The 13,910-nt window shown below is 39.9% G+C and overlaps 2 protein-coding genes across 2 annotated transcripts; both read left to right on the plus strand.

Annotated features, from left to right (window-relative positions):
* The first annotated feature begins 266 nt into the window (after positions 1–266).
* LOC112568108 (phthiocerol/phenolphthiocerol synthesis polyketide synthase type I PpsB-like) lies at positions 267–6,941 on the plus strand. Its single transcript, XM_025245207.1, has 7 exons — positions 267–499; positions 4,202–4,413; positions 4,693–4,853; positions 5,222–5,422; positions 5,796–5,977; positions 6,270–6,443; positions 6,801–6,941. Exons 1-6 carry the CDS (start codon positions 377–379, stop codon positions 6,345–6,347), a joined length of 957 nt encoding a protein of 318 aa, XP_025100992.1. The 5' UTR covers positions 267–376; the 3' UTR covers positions 6,348–6,443; positions 6,801–6,941.
* On the plus strand, positions 6,925–13,413 carry LOC112568109. The gene is given in 3 exon segments (XM_025245209.1): positions 6,925–9,596; positions 9,599–11,307; positions 11,310–13,413. Coding segments are annotated over 3 exon segments (4,854 nt in total). The 5' UTR covers positions 6,925–7,239; the 3' UTR covers positions 12,098–13,413.
* The last annotated feature ends 497 nt before the right edge of the window (positions 13,414–13,910 follow it).

A 13,910-nucleotide genomic window follows, 5' to 3' on the forward strand; every position in this document is an offset into this window, starting at 1 on the left:
TTCTCGGCCTCAGTTGGCGATATGCAGTTGCCTCCCACCCCCTAAATTAAACAGTGGCAACTATAAACATAGGTCATGGCCATGCTGCTCACACAAGGAACAAAAGAAAGGGCGAATCAGAGGTGAGAGATTACTGTGGATGTCTGGAAAGACTTTTCGGGGAAATCATACCTGTAGGAGAAGATGCATAAATCGGCGAATGAAATTTCGGCAACGTGTACATAGCCAATCAAAACGAAGACAGAGTAGGACAAACATCAAAACAATGTTTACCTGTCTTTAAAAGGGAAGGTGCACGACAATCTGATTTCAATCGGGATCTGCAGACACAAACAGTTGCATTGGAAAAAAAGATGAACATATCGGACCCAGAAAAATGGGTTGCCCTCACAGTGTGCTTGTGTCCAGCTCCTCAGAGGATGGTAGCGACTCTATTCCTGAGCTACTAGTCGTAAAAGCAAACAATTCTGACCAAAGTAAGTCAACAAGTGGAAATGAGGTAAGAGGCTTTGAATGATATTGTTTCATTGCCGTGTTTAGAGATTTTGGAGAAAAGTTGATGGAAAATTTGTAGTGTGTATATATAGGCATAAATATAAGCTTCTCCTATTATTTACTCTGGTTCGAGAAAGATCGTTCTACGGTTGACCATATTTTTACATTATTTGCCATCATCCAGAAACAATTTGCTATGAATCGTAAATTTTATGTAGCATTTATTGATTTTGAAAAAGCATTCGACTCTGTCTCTCGAAAATTACTTTGGCCAATCCTTACCAAACATGGTATACATGGTAAACTACACACATGCATCCAAAATATGTACAAATCGGTTAAAGACCGTGTGAGATGTGGAGGCGATTTCACGAATTACATCGAGTGCACAAAGGGAGTTAAGCAAGGAGATGTGTGCAGCCCTCTACTTTTCTCGCTTTTTATTAATGAGCTAGCTTTAGAAATTATGAATAATGGAAAACATGGGGCAACCTTTACACATGAATTTATGGAAATATTCATTCTTTTATTTGCAGATGATATTGTATTGATGTCCGAAACTATAGTAGGACTACAACACCAGCTAAATACTTTATATAACGCATCAGTACGACTGGGCCTAAATGTTAATCTAAACAAGAGTAATATTGTTGTTTTTAGAAAAGGGGGATTTTTAGCAGCGAGTGAAAGGTGGCTCTATGGAGGTATGCAAATAAATGTGGTAAATACATATAAGTATTTAGGCCTTTACTTCTCCACAAGATTAAGTTTTTCCCGTGCGTCTGAAGACCTAACTGCTAAGGCCAAGAAAGCAGTATTCTGCATCATTAATACATTATACAAAATAGGAAACCATTCTGTTAATGTTTTTACCAGACTATTTGACATGCAAGTTAAACCAGTCTTATGTTATACAGCCGAAGTTTGGGGCCTTCATGGAAATGTCTGTATAGAAATTGAAAAAGTTCACACATATGCTATGAAAAGATTTTTGGGTGTGGGTACACGCACTCCTAACATGATGATATACGGTGATTTTGGCAGATATCCACTTTTCGTTAGCATATACATAAGCTGTGTCAGATATTGGATAAAATTAACAAGGATGGAGCAACAAAGACTCCCATGGAGAGCTTACAAAATGTTAGAACAATTAGACAATAAGGGAAAGCAAAAACTGGGTATCTGAGATCAGGTTACTTCTTTTTAGATATGGTTTTGGACATGTTTGGCTAAATCAAGGAGTGGAATCAGTAAGCAATTTTATAAAATGTTTTAAACAAAGATTGATTGATTGTCACTGGCAAGAATGGGATTTTATAATCAATAGCAGTGATAGGTATAGTTTCTATAAGTCAATTAAATCTGTGACTCACAGAGAGATGTATTTGAGTTTAGATGTTAATAGTTTCATCAGAAATGCATTAGTGAGAATTCGATTTGGTATTTCAGATATAATGACACATACTTTAAGATATTCTGACAATAATATAAGTAAAATATGCCCTATGTTTCAAATTGATGAAGAGGATGAGTTCCATTTTATACTATGTTGTCCATGCCTGAAAGATCTGAGAAAAAATTTCATTCCGACAATGTACTCCACTAGACCAAATAATTCCAAACTGCAGATGCTTATGTCAACAAGTAATGATACAATACTGTCCAATCTTGCCAAGTTTTTATATTTAGCGGCAAAGAAAAGAGATGCTATTCTACGAAAATAACACTCTATATCTATTGTGACATGTTGCATGACAATCCTTTTGAATGGGCCCAAAGGCCTAGCAAAATGAGTTATTCGTATTCGTATTCGTATACTCTGGTTCGGGAAATAAATTATAAGGTATAGTCTGGTCAAGGACCTTTGCTTGTTTACTATTTTTGTACAGATTTAGTGGGTTTTTTTCTTGTTCCAAGATGTTGCCGAAAGAGGAAGCACACATACACACAAACACACTAAAATACTTTACCTAGCCAACGCAGTCAGACTTACCATTGCAATTTGAAATGTGTGTATGTGTGATTGAGTTAAAGATAAAAAACAAAGAGGAGTGAGTCTCCAAAAGGTTTGAAATGTTACTTTAATATTTACAATCTTCTTATAACAGAGGGTCTATATCTTCTCTGTCGCGTGTCAGCGATTGTGCTGTCATCCTTGCATGCTTCCCATACTGAGCTGGCCTATCGTTAGGTGTTTTCTTCACGCTTTTGTCCCCTCTTTGTCTTAAGTCTTGCGCGCGCGCGCACAGCTTCCTTGATGCGTCATTTTACTTTTTCCTTTTTTGACGTCATGGGTAGTCGTCATCAAGTAACAGACGGTGCTGGACCGTGGCCATGACAGTCAGAGTTTTTCATTTTTGTATCGACCGATCTGCCACAAGCCGTTTTGGGTGAGTAGAGATCCATTCTGTCGGGTTCCACACCATTCTAGTCTGTAAGGGGCCCTTGGGTGGCGGTGGAAGTGCAAGTGAGAGAATCCTTTTATGTTCAAAGCCATAGTCCGATGTTTGATTGCAAGACTTGTACTTTGTTAGGTTAACGTTCGTGATTGCCGGGTCGCGACGCTTGTAGCGCGTACTCGTTTCCTGTTGTATGGATTTGTGTAAGATCAACATTAGATTTTTGACGAATCTTAGGATTAGTCCGATGGTCAGATATATGTGTCGGTGTGAAAATATTGTTTTAGAAATTGAGCAGTTTCGGAACACGTCTGTTGATTGTAAGAATTGTTTTATCTACAGGCTTATTTTTCACTCTTCTTCACTCTTCCACCTGTTGTTGTTTTTCGCTCTTCCTTCGTGTCACCGTGTCTTCACATCCTTTGTTTGCATTGCTGTCCGTCATCGTGTCGAGCGTCCACCCTGCACCATCATCATCATCTCGTCGGCGAGTGAACTCGCGACCCCGCTACACCAGTGTGCGGAAAGGCTTTCGACTGAACACCTAGAGCAGGAATCTTCGAGCAGGAGCTCACGTGACCAGTGGCCGGCCCACATCATCGCATCTGGACGAGAAGACAGAGGGGTGGGGGTACGTCTTTAGAGCGGCAAGCAAGGCCAGAGGGCGGGCTGCCGTCTGTGGACATCTTCAACGGACTTCTAAACTGTCACCCTGCAGTGCGTGCGGGTGATGTATTGTATATACGGTGACTGAGATTAGCCTGTGCACAGGGCAGCTGATTTGTCTTATTTTAATTTATCTATTTTTTGTTTGTTGGATTGTTCGCGCTGATCTATATTTGTTCATGTGAGAGTTTTGAATGTTTGATTTTTGATTCCTATCAGTATTATTTTTGTGGCCATTAAATTAGTTTTGTTTGTTACGTGAATTTTGTCTTTGTCATTTCTGTGTATGGTCTGCGCTCAGTTGAAGTTCGACTGGCTTCGTCGCGGTCCTTATAACAGAGGGTTTATATCTTCTCAATCACATGTAGATCAAAGTTGTTTTTTTTATCACAAAAGACGGATAGTTATTAGTAAAATAATTTGGTTCAAATAGAGTTTATGTTTTTCACAATTATTTTAGATGTCCGAACTGAGCATTTTGGATTTGAAGCCAAAGTATAAATAAATTAAAATATTGATCTTCTTCCTTTAAGGACTTAACGTATCTTAACTAATTTAAGGACGATCGCACTGTGGTCTGGCCTTAGCATTTGGCAAGACTGTTGTGATTACATTTATCACGAAACCTTTTCTTTTAGGAGAGTGCAGACGATGAAGCCATTGCAATTATCGGGATTGCATGTAAGACGCCGGGAGCAGAGAACATCCGGGACTTCTGGAGAATTCTCCTGAATGGTGAAAACCACATCACCGAGGTCCCGCCCTCCAGGTGGAATGGGGAAGTGTTTTATGATGAGGACCCCAACAAACAAGGCAAAACCAATGTGAGGAGAGCTGGCTTTGTCAAAGGGTGAGCATTCACATGTTTATGTTTTATTCAGAAAAATTTATCATAAATTAGAATGTCCGTGTCAGGAACTGTACCTAAATAGGTTTACTAATCTATTTATAGCCATAGGAGGAAGTGCTCTGAATAAGAGAACGATTGTGATTTAGGTACGTTGGAATAAATGCTTTACTGACTGCAATGGCAATGGCAATGACAATGACGACGAAGCTGCTGCTGCTCATGATGATGATGATGATGATGATGATGATGATGATGATGATGATGATGATGATGATGATGTATCGAGGAGTTTGATAATGGATTCTTTGGGATCAACGACTATGAGGCCTTCTCTATGGATCCCCAGCAGCGCTTTGTTCTCGAGTGTACACACATGGCGCTCGAAGATGGCGGCTTGACAAAAGCAAAAATCTCTGGCACAAATACTGGCGTCTTCATTGGTAATTTTTAACGAAAGCAAATTGTTTGTGACTTTATTAACTTTCTCCACCAACAGGAATAAATTTTACTTAAATTTATTTACCAGGGATTATAATCCTATTCTTTAAAATGAAACCGACTACTTACCAGAAAACTTACAGGGAAATAAAAAAGAATTATTGATAGCAATTTATTTTTTAAGACGATACATTTAAAATTTTTTTTGCAATTCTCGCAGTATGCTGACAATATAGGCAGTTTTATACAATTACTTGTTCAGCGTAGTGTTTTGTTTATCTTTGGCATTCAGTCAACCACATGTCCACCTAATTGTGTGAAGTATCTCGTTAAAAGGCAATTGAATTTTTTTTTTTTTGCTTCTCTGAAGGGGCTATGAATTCAGATCATAGCTGTTTGCTGAGTGCTGGGTCACAGACAGACAGGTATGGGGTGACAGGGGCCACAAACGCTATACTTGCGGCTCGAGTGTCGTATGTCTACAATTTCCAGGGGCCTTGCATGGTTCTGGACACCGCCTGCTCATCTGCGCTCGTCTGCATCCATGCAGGTGCCCAAGCAATCAGGAACGGTAAACATTGTTCAATTTTTTAAAAAAAGTACTTATGTTTACAAGGAATAAATATTCATGGAGATATTTGGTTATCTTCCTTGGTTTTACTTTCAGCCTTGAACCCCTCACACGAAACAGATTTAAGAAGCCGTCTGGAAGTGTTAAAACATTTTTTACCTATTCTATAATAAACTTGGATGTCATCTTTTGGTTGGTCGGAGGTCAGATTTCAATTACTTTATATGATGCATCGTTGCTGTCCAAGTCTGGCTAAAGGCTGTTTTCTTCTGATTTTTAAAAAAAGAGACAAACGCAAGACTTTTGTAACCAAGAATGTAGATGCCTGAGTGTATATTCTTGTTTGATAACCGAAGTGCAATTGGAATTACAGGGGATTGTGACATGGCGGTATGTGGAGGGACAAACTACATGGGCAACCCGGGGATGTTCGTTCAGCTGAGTAAGAGTGCCATGATCTCACCTGAGGGTCTCAGCAAGACGTTTTCCGCTAAGGCTGATGGGTACGCCAGGGCTGAGGGCTGCGGCATCGTGGTTCTCAAGAGGTTAAAGGATGTAAGTATCAGTACAAAAGTATCCAATAGATACAAAACTTTCTACTTTCCAGATACAGCGAAGAAGCATTTGTTTCATTCTTCTTTTTGGACAAGAGCTGCTTCTATGAGTTGATATAGCCTTAGTTGGTGGTGACGCGAATTTTTGTAAAACCCAAATTATCAAATTTCGAAATATTTGAATGATTTTCAAAAATTAGGTAGATGAGACTAGGAATAAGATATTAAATACACTTATTGATCTTATTGTTTGCTAACAAATATTTTACATACTGTCATGGTAAATGTTTCAGGCAATCAGAGACAACGATAAAATCTATGCCACAGTTGTGACAGGCATCAATCAGGATGGCCATACGGTGACCCCATGACCGCCCCGTCTGGGAAACAGCAAGTAAAACTCATGAGGCGGGTCTACAAGAAACACAAGATCGACGCTTACAAAGTTGATTATATTGAAGCCCATGGTAAAATAGCCTTGATAACTATATTTGAAAGAACATGGCTACCCATCATCGATATTCATCAATCATCAATCATCAATTATCAGACATCATCATCATCATCGTCGTCTTTTTTTCTTTGTCGTCCTTTTGTTGCATGTTAAATTAGAATCAAGTAAGAAATTTTGTGCCAAAAACTGTTCTGACTACGTATAGGTTTACATTGTCCTGAGTCAAATTTTGACATCAAACTTACCGATGATTAAGTCGTTACTGTATTTACTGACTTACTTAGCCACTCATTTCTTGTACTTTGTTCCCCAAACCTTTTCATGTTCTTAGACCTAAATATCACATGTGTCACATCTTAAATGTTTACAGGTGCAGGAACCCAGCAGGGGACCCCGTTGAAGCCAATGCTCTGGGTAAATTTCTGAAAGAAGCAAGTGATCCCCGCACCAGGTACATCGGGTCTGTCAAAACTAATGTCGGTCACCTAGAATCTGCTTCTGGTGCCATAGGGGTCATTAAGGTCCTGTTGATGATGAATCACGACCTCATAGTACCCTCCCTTCTTTGGGGAGAGGTAAATCCTCAGATTAATCTTAATGAACTTGGGCTCATAATCCCTCGTCAGCCAATAAAATGGAAAAAAGAGGAAAAGATGGCGTGTTGCAACTCTTTTGGGTTTGGGGGAACAAACGCCCATGCAGTTTTTCAAACTCATCAACTCCGTCATCATAAAGATAAAAATACAAGCAGACACGAGTCAAGCATCATATGCTTCTCGGGGAAAAGTATACATTCGCTGAAACAATCAATGGAAATGATGAGCGAGGAGGAGGCTTTGGTGTTGAACGGCTCTTTCAAAAGCGTCTCTGAGGCTGAAGAGCACTTGATAGACATTTCCTACACGGGCACTGTAAGACGAGATCACCATCGCTTCAGAAAGGCATTCATTGTTGAAGACATCCACGATCTTATCGACAATGTTTCTCAGTGTCTTGCAGATGGTGTAGTTACCAAAGCAGCAAGCGACCCTCATATCGTCTTTGTCTTTTGTGGTATGGGGACAGCATGGCCGGGTATGTGCTTACAGATGATGGACGAGTTTCCTTCATTTAGGGACGCCATCCAAGAAATTGATGCTCTTTTGAAAAAATTCACTAAAGGTCAATGGTCACTGGTAGAACGCTTCAAGAACGAAGACTGCTCAAAGGACGACTTGTTGTCCCCTATTGCTATTTTTGCCTGCCAGGTGGCGCTGGTGGCTGTTTGGAAAAGTCTTGGTGTCATTCCAGCCTGCGTACTCGGGCAAAGTGTCGGGGAAGTGGCTGCCGCTTATGTTGCAGGCTGCATAAGTCTTGAATCTGCTGTAGCCATCATTTACTTCCGGTCACAAATCTTAACACAAGTTTCCGGCGGAAAAATGATAGTTGTGAAGAACATAAATGTTGAAAAAGTTCGAGCAGCATTAAAAGACTTCAAGAACGCAAACATTTCTCTTGAATACAGCCCCGTGTCTTGCGCAGTCAGCGCCGACCCAGCCACACTGACTAAAGTCCGCCAAAAGTTGTCCTCCATTTCCGCCAGCGATGGTTCACAGCTGCAAGTCATCAGTCTCGATGTCCCTGTAGCTTACCATAGTCAGTTTGTGGATCCATGCATAGCTCAACTTGCCAGGGCTCTAGAAAAGTTGCAGTCCTCGCCTCCTACAGTTCAGTACATTTCTGCTGTCTCTGGAGAAGAGTTGACGGTCGCTCCTGATCAGCGGTACTGGACCACTCACCTTCGGGAACCAGTCCTCTTCTCCAAGGCTGTCAAAACCGCCCGAAAGAAAAATCCCGGGAAAACGGTGTTTCTCGAGATTGGCCCTCGAGCAGTGCTAAAAGCACACATACATGATATCTTCCCAAATGAAGATGTACCAGTAGTAACATCAATGTCTAAGCAGCCAGAGAAGAAGGTGTTTTTACAGGCGACTGCATCATTATACGAACTTGGTTCTGACATCCAGTGGGAAGCCCTGTTCAAAACCTCGCACGAGATAACAGAGTTACCAAGATATGTTTTCGACAAGAAAACTTCTTTGAGGAGGTCAGAGATCCAGGCTATGCTTCTAAGCGGCACACCAATGGTGAACCACCATCTCTTCCTGTATCCCATTACCGTTAAAACTCGAGATTTGTTTAAGATAGTGCTTTCCACTTTCACAACCAGCTTTGTATACGATCACATTGTTGGTCACACGTTTGTCATCCCTGGAGCATTGTATCTTGAAGCAGGATTCGCAATAGCTAAATTGTTGAGCAATGATTTCGGCAACCAGGCATTAATTTCAGCTACATTCATGAGTCCAGTTTCAGCCGATAAAGACGATCTTATTGAGCTTGATATCAAGAAAGCAGACATTCCAAGTCTTTCAAAGGAATCTTCTTTGCAATTTGACATCGTCAGAAATGATCGCCTTGTTGTAAATATAAAGGTAGATCATCTACCTCCAGCCACCTGTGCTCCAGACCAGATAAGTCTCCTTCACATCAAACAAAAGTGCAAGCAGCTTGTGGTAAAAGATACAATACAGACTGCTTTAAGAAATTTAAATTTCAATTTTGGAGAATCCTTTTCTCTACTTGACCACGCTTTCAAAGGCGATCGTGAGTGTCTGGCTTGTATCAAGCCCTCCCCAAAAGTATGTCAAGATTTCATTAGTACAACTATACACCCTGCGGTCCTCGATGCCATGATGCAGTCTTCCGTGGTCTTAATGGGAAACAGTGTTAAGGTCGAGCAGCAACATTTACCTGAAGCCGTTAACAAATTGAAGGTGTTCGGCAAGATGGAGACTTGCATGTATGTCCATACTCGAATAGCCAGTGAAGAGAATAAGCGGGTTCGCTACAGCTGTGTCCTCTACTCTGCAGACGGTCACACCCTGGCCATACTGGACGAGTATGTGGTGAACAAAATAAATGCTGAATCAGACTGCAACCTTCCAATGTTGATGACCATGAAATGGGATCCTGTGTCTGATTCATGGGATCGGGACGTGGCTGTTGAAAATGCGTTGATCCTGGTGACCAGCTCAGACACTGACATGCCTACAGATAACAAAATGAAGATGATAGGAAAAAGCCACCACACAAAGAGTGGACCGAAATCAAGAGAGAGATGTCGGAGTTGATGAAAGGTACAGAAACCTATTCAGCCTGCCTTGTTCTTTGCCACACTGGTATAACCAATGGCATAACCTGTGATGAACTTGGAACTTCTTTAATGAATACTTGTGGCATCATTCAAAGTGTGTTGAGCCTAGCAGTTGACAAGAAGCTGACTATACCAGTAATTGTCTGCACTTTCGGGGCATGGCCAAGTCCTGAAGGGAGATCAGAAGTAATAGTACATCCAGCTGCTTCCTCACTCTGGGGCTTGGTGCGCACAGTGCATGCTGAGAAGGTTTACAGCAATGTCTTCATCGCTGACATCCAGGTGCCAGTGAACCGGATGACCTCACAGTTTTTTTCATCCGTGGCAGGTTATTTTTCTTCTGCATATGAACATAGAGAAAACAGAGAATACATCATAACAGAAAACAAAGTCTTTCTCAATCATATTTCAGTGCTTGATAAAGGTACAGGTGTTCCACTTTACAGAGAAGTTAACTTGGATTTAAACTCTAATGTTGTTATAATGTCTCAAGACATAAATGGAGTAGCTAGTCCTGTTGCAGTCAAAACTGATAAGGTGTTCAGAGCTGATGCAAGCCAAATAGTGGTAAAGCCACACTTGTTCGCCCTTCCTTCACCTCACCTCCTTAAGATGGGCATGTCATTAGAAGAAAGTACTGTTGGCCCAAACAAGCACCCTGTTTTTGCCGTGGAGTCAATCTGGCAGTCAGCAGAGAAACCACAAAACCTCATTGTTTCCTGCTGTCCAGTTCACGTAGCAACCACTGTGACTGTTCCATCAGAGACTGCCATTGAGACATCAGCCATTCCTGATTACCATCCTGGTGACTTGACAACACTAGTCCTTCTATTTTCTTTGGCTGATAAAATCAAGGCTACTGACATCACTATCATTGTACCAGACACAAACAAAAGTCTTGCAGAAATCATGGAAATGATACTCAAGTCCAGAGACTCAGTGGCATCAGTACAGGTCATGACCTCAGAAGACCTGCACACCACAAAGGTCAAGTCAACGGCGCTGGTGTCTTTAGTCCTCCTCGACGATGTAATCATGGGGCTTCTTGCTAGACAATGGGAGAATGCAAAGTATCTTGTCACCTGTAAATATTTGATGACTACACCTGCTCATTCTCACCTTGTTTGCCACTTTGCCAACGTTGAATATGAAGTCGTTGACACACAACACTTGTTCCAGCCATTAATCATGAGAAAGATTGTTCCAGAGGTAAAGCACTGGCTGAACAATCAGGACATCAAGAGCTTGTCAGAGATGGCTGACTGTTTGCAGTCTTGTAGGAAGATGGCCACTGAATTAAGAAGTGATGGTTTGTACCGTCTCTTAGAGTTCAAAGAATTTAGTCTACAACAACTGTCTCTTAAAGTGGACGACAAAAATTTGTTTGATAAAAACTGTCTTTACATTGTTGTAGCTGGTCTTACTGGACTTGGGTGGATCTGTGTAAAGTACCTCGCAGAGAATGGAGCAGGAAATATTGCAATACTGCAAAGACGATCCCCCAGCGAAGACCACATTGCAAACATTACTGCACTTTCTCAAACATTTCACTGTAACATCGAAGTCTTTCAAACAGATATCACCAAGTTTGCTCAAACACAAGATGCTTTGACTTGCTTGCAGGAGAGATTCCCTAAGGCCAGACTGAAAGGTATTTTCTTTGGGGCGGCTGTTATTGATGATGGTCATTTCTTTTCATGACTCGAGAAAAATTTGAAAAGGCATTGTCACCTAAAGTTAAGGGAATATGGAACCTCCATGTGCTAACCAGAGATATGCCTCTTGACTTCTTTGTAATGCACTCGTCCATTGCTTCAGTACTGGGAAACCAAGGGCAGACAAACTACTGTGCCGGAAACGCCTTTTTGGATGGGCTGGCCTACTTCCGCCGTAGCCTCGGTCTGGCTGCTCAGTCTTTGAGCTGGGGACCACTGAATGTTGGACTACTGAGCGACAAGGAAAGTGTCAAACAGAAACTTGAGACCTCTGGTTACCTTCTAATGTCTGTACAGGAAATTCGAGACAGTTTGTCTCCCTTGCTGATGCTGAACTGGCCTCACTGCTCTCCCGTGAAGCTAGACGAGAAGAGGTTTGCTAGGCGGCTAGCAGGGAACTCGGACCACTCGCTGCTCGCTCGTCTACAAATGTCTGTGTCTTTAGATGAACAGACAGGAGGGAACGAAGTCACCGTCGATATTCATGCTGCGAAATCACTGGATCCAGAGCGAAGACAACAAACTTGCTCTTCATACATCACCAATCTGGCCTGTAAGATCCTGACCATCGCGGATCGCTCACTGGTTACCATGGACACCAGCCTTGTAGACCTGGGTTTCGATTCAATTTCGTCGAGAATGATGATCGATCAGGTGTACAAAGACACAGGTGTGGAACTCACCTTACTCCCCTTCGTCACTGGAGAGGCGACAGTTCGCACGCTTGCTGAAATTGTGAATAAAATGATTGCATGATCTTCAATATTTCATGAAGATTTGAGAAACAAATACTTATTTCTTTAAAAGAAAATGAATGTTGATTTAATGATGCTAAAAATCTCGTTTAACTGGTAAAGTTAGATCGAAACATTTTTAAGAAAAATAATGCAGCAGGGAAATAAATATTCATCTAATGTTACGACGGGTCTGGGTAAAAAGACATTTTTGATTATTTTAAATTATGCTTCCACGAAAGATAAGAGGATAGCCTCGTTGTTAGGTCAGAGAGTCATCCCCCCTTTTTTTTCAAGTGTGGGTTCTGTAAAGAAGTGATCTGAAACTTCCTTAGTTTTTATTTATTTTTTATTGTTAAGATTTTTTGGCAAGTGGGATGAGCCACAATAGATGTAATATCAAAGCCATAATATTTGTTCATTGATTTGACAATGATCTTATCATTTTATCTTTTCCAATTTATAACCAGTATTTTCTAGTGTAATGGCATTGTGTTTGCGTCCCCAGTTTATGTAAATGCATTATGATTGCTTTAAATAACTACTTACCATGATTGAAATTCAACTAATGAAAATGTATTTCTTTATCAGATATATATTTCGATCTATCAACCTACGAAGTTACATTAAAAAAAATCTGTAATGTAAAATATTGAGAATCATTGGAGGATAAACCCAAGGCCATTTTTACAGTTTTTTTGAGAGATGAAAGAGAATGAAAGCTAAAAATCTGCATTTTTAATACGAAAACAATTTTTTAAAATGTCTTTTGAACCTTTAGGGTAGTTTTTTTTTATTGTGAAAAACTCTTGAGGGTTTAATTGATTAATCCTATTATTTATGGTGCTGATTGCTGTATAGCTTTCGTATAAAATTTTATTCTGCAGTTCTCATTTTACATTACAAATTTATCATTCACGTGCTAAATATACATGATTTTTGATATTGCATATACTTTTTACTTGCATAAACTTTATTATTTAGTTGACAACAATAGTTAAATTAAATATATATGAACAGTATATGCATGTTTTGAACGTTAAACAAATGGATTTAATTGTTAAATCACGTGGCGCTTAAACAAATCATGCTTTAGTTTGTGTGTCGAATTTTTTTCAGTATTAAAACTGAATTGTCTTGTTAAAAAGAAAGCTTAACGTTTTGTTTACAATCAACCCTAATTACATTGCAATATTATTTAAAGCATTGCATACACTGTTCTTAAGCAGTAAAGTTTTATTTTTATACATGTTGAAAATAACTGATCTTCATTATGTAACATCTGACTCACTTGAAGAGATTTCCATTCCCTTTCAAAATTTATTAAATCATGTATGATAATGAATGTGTCTGAATTTTTTTACTAAAGTAAGAATTGCAATATTGCTTGTTTTGTTCTTGAACCTTACTACAAATAAAATTTAATTTTTAGTATTTCTCAATATCGTCCCAGAAAAAGTAAAAGTTAAGTTAGAATAAACATTAAGCTTTAAATATTACTTACTATTTTTTATAATTAGCAGTAGTTTGGGTACAAATCCAAGTTTTATTCAGTAACCTACAACTACTGCAAAAATGGCGCTTGGTCAACTACAACTTGTCTACTTTTAAACATAACCTATTTGGTTGACTTGTTTTTCCTTTTCCCAGCTGTTAAAGGGAAATAATCCATTCTAGACCAAATCCTGAATTCACCAGGAGTTTTCTCCCTTCTGTGTTTAGTCATTTAGTTATAGCACGATGTGTTGTACGGCTTTACCCTAGTAGGACATCTTCACACGACTGCAAACTACGCGGAGAGCGTGAGTTTTAAGCAAAGAAACACATAAAACTCA

The sequence above is a fragment of the Pomacea canaliculata genome, linkage group LG7, assembly GCF_003073045.1.
Source record: "Pomacea canaliculata isolate SZHN2017 linkage group LG7, ASM307304v1, whole genome shotgun sequence".
Lineage (NCBI taxonomy): Eukaryota > Metazoa > Mollusca > Gastropoda > Architaenioglossa > Ampullariidae > Pomacea > Pomacea canaliculata.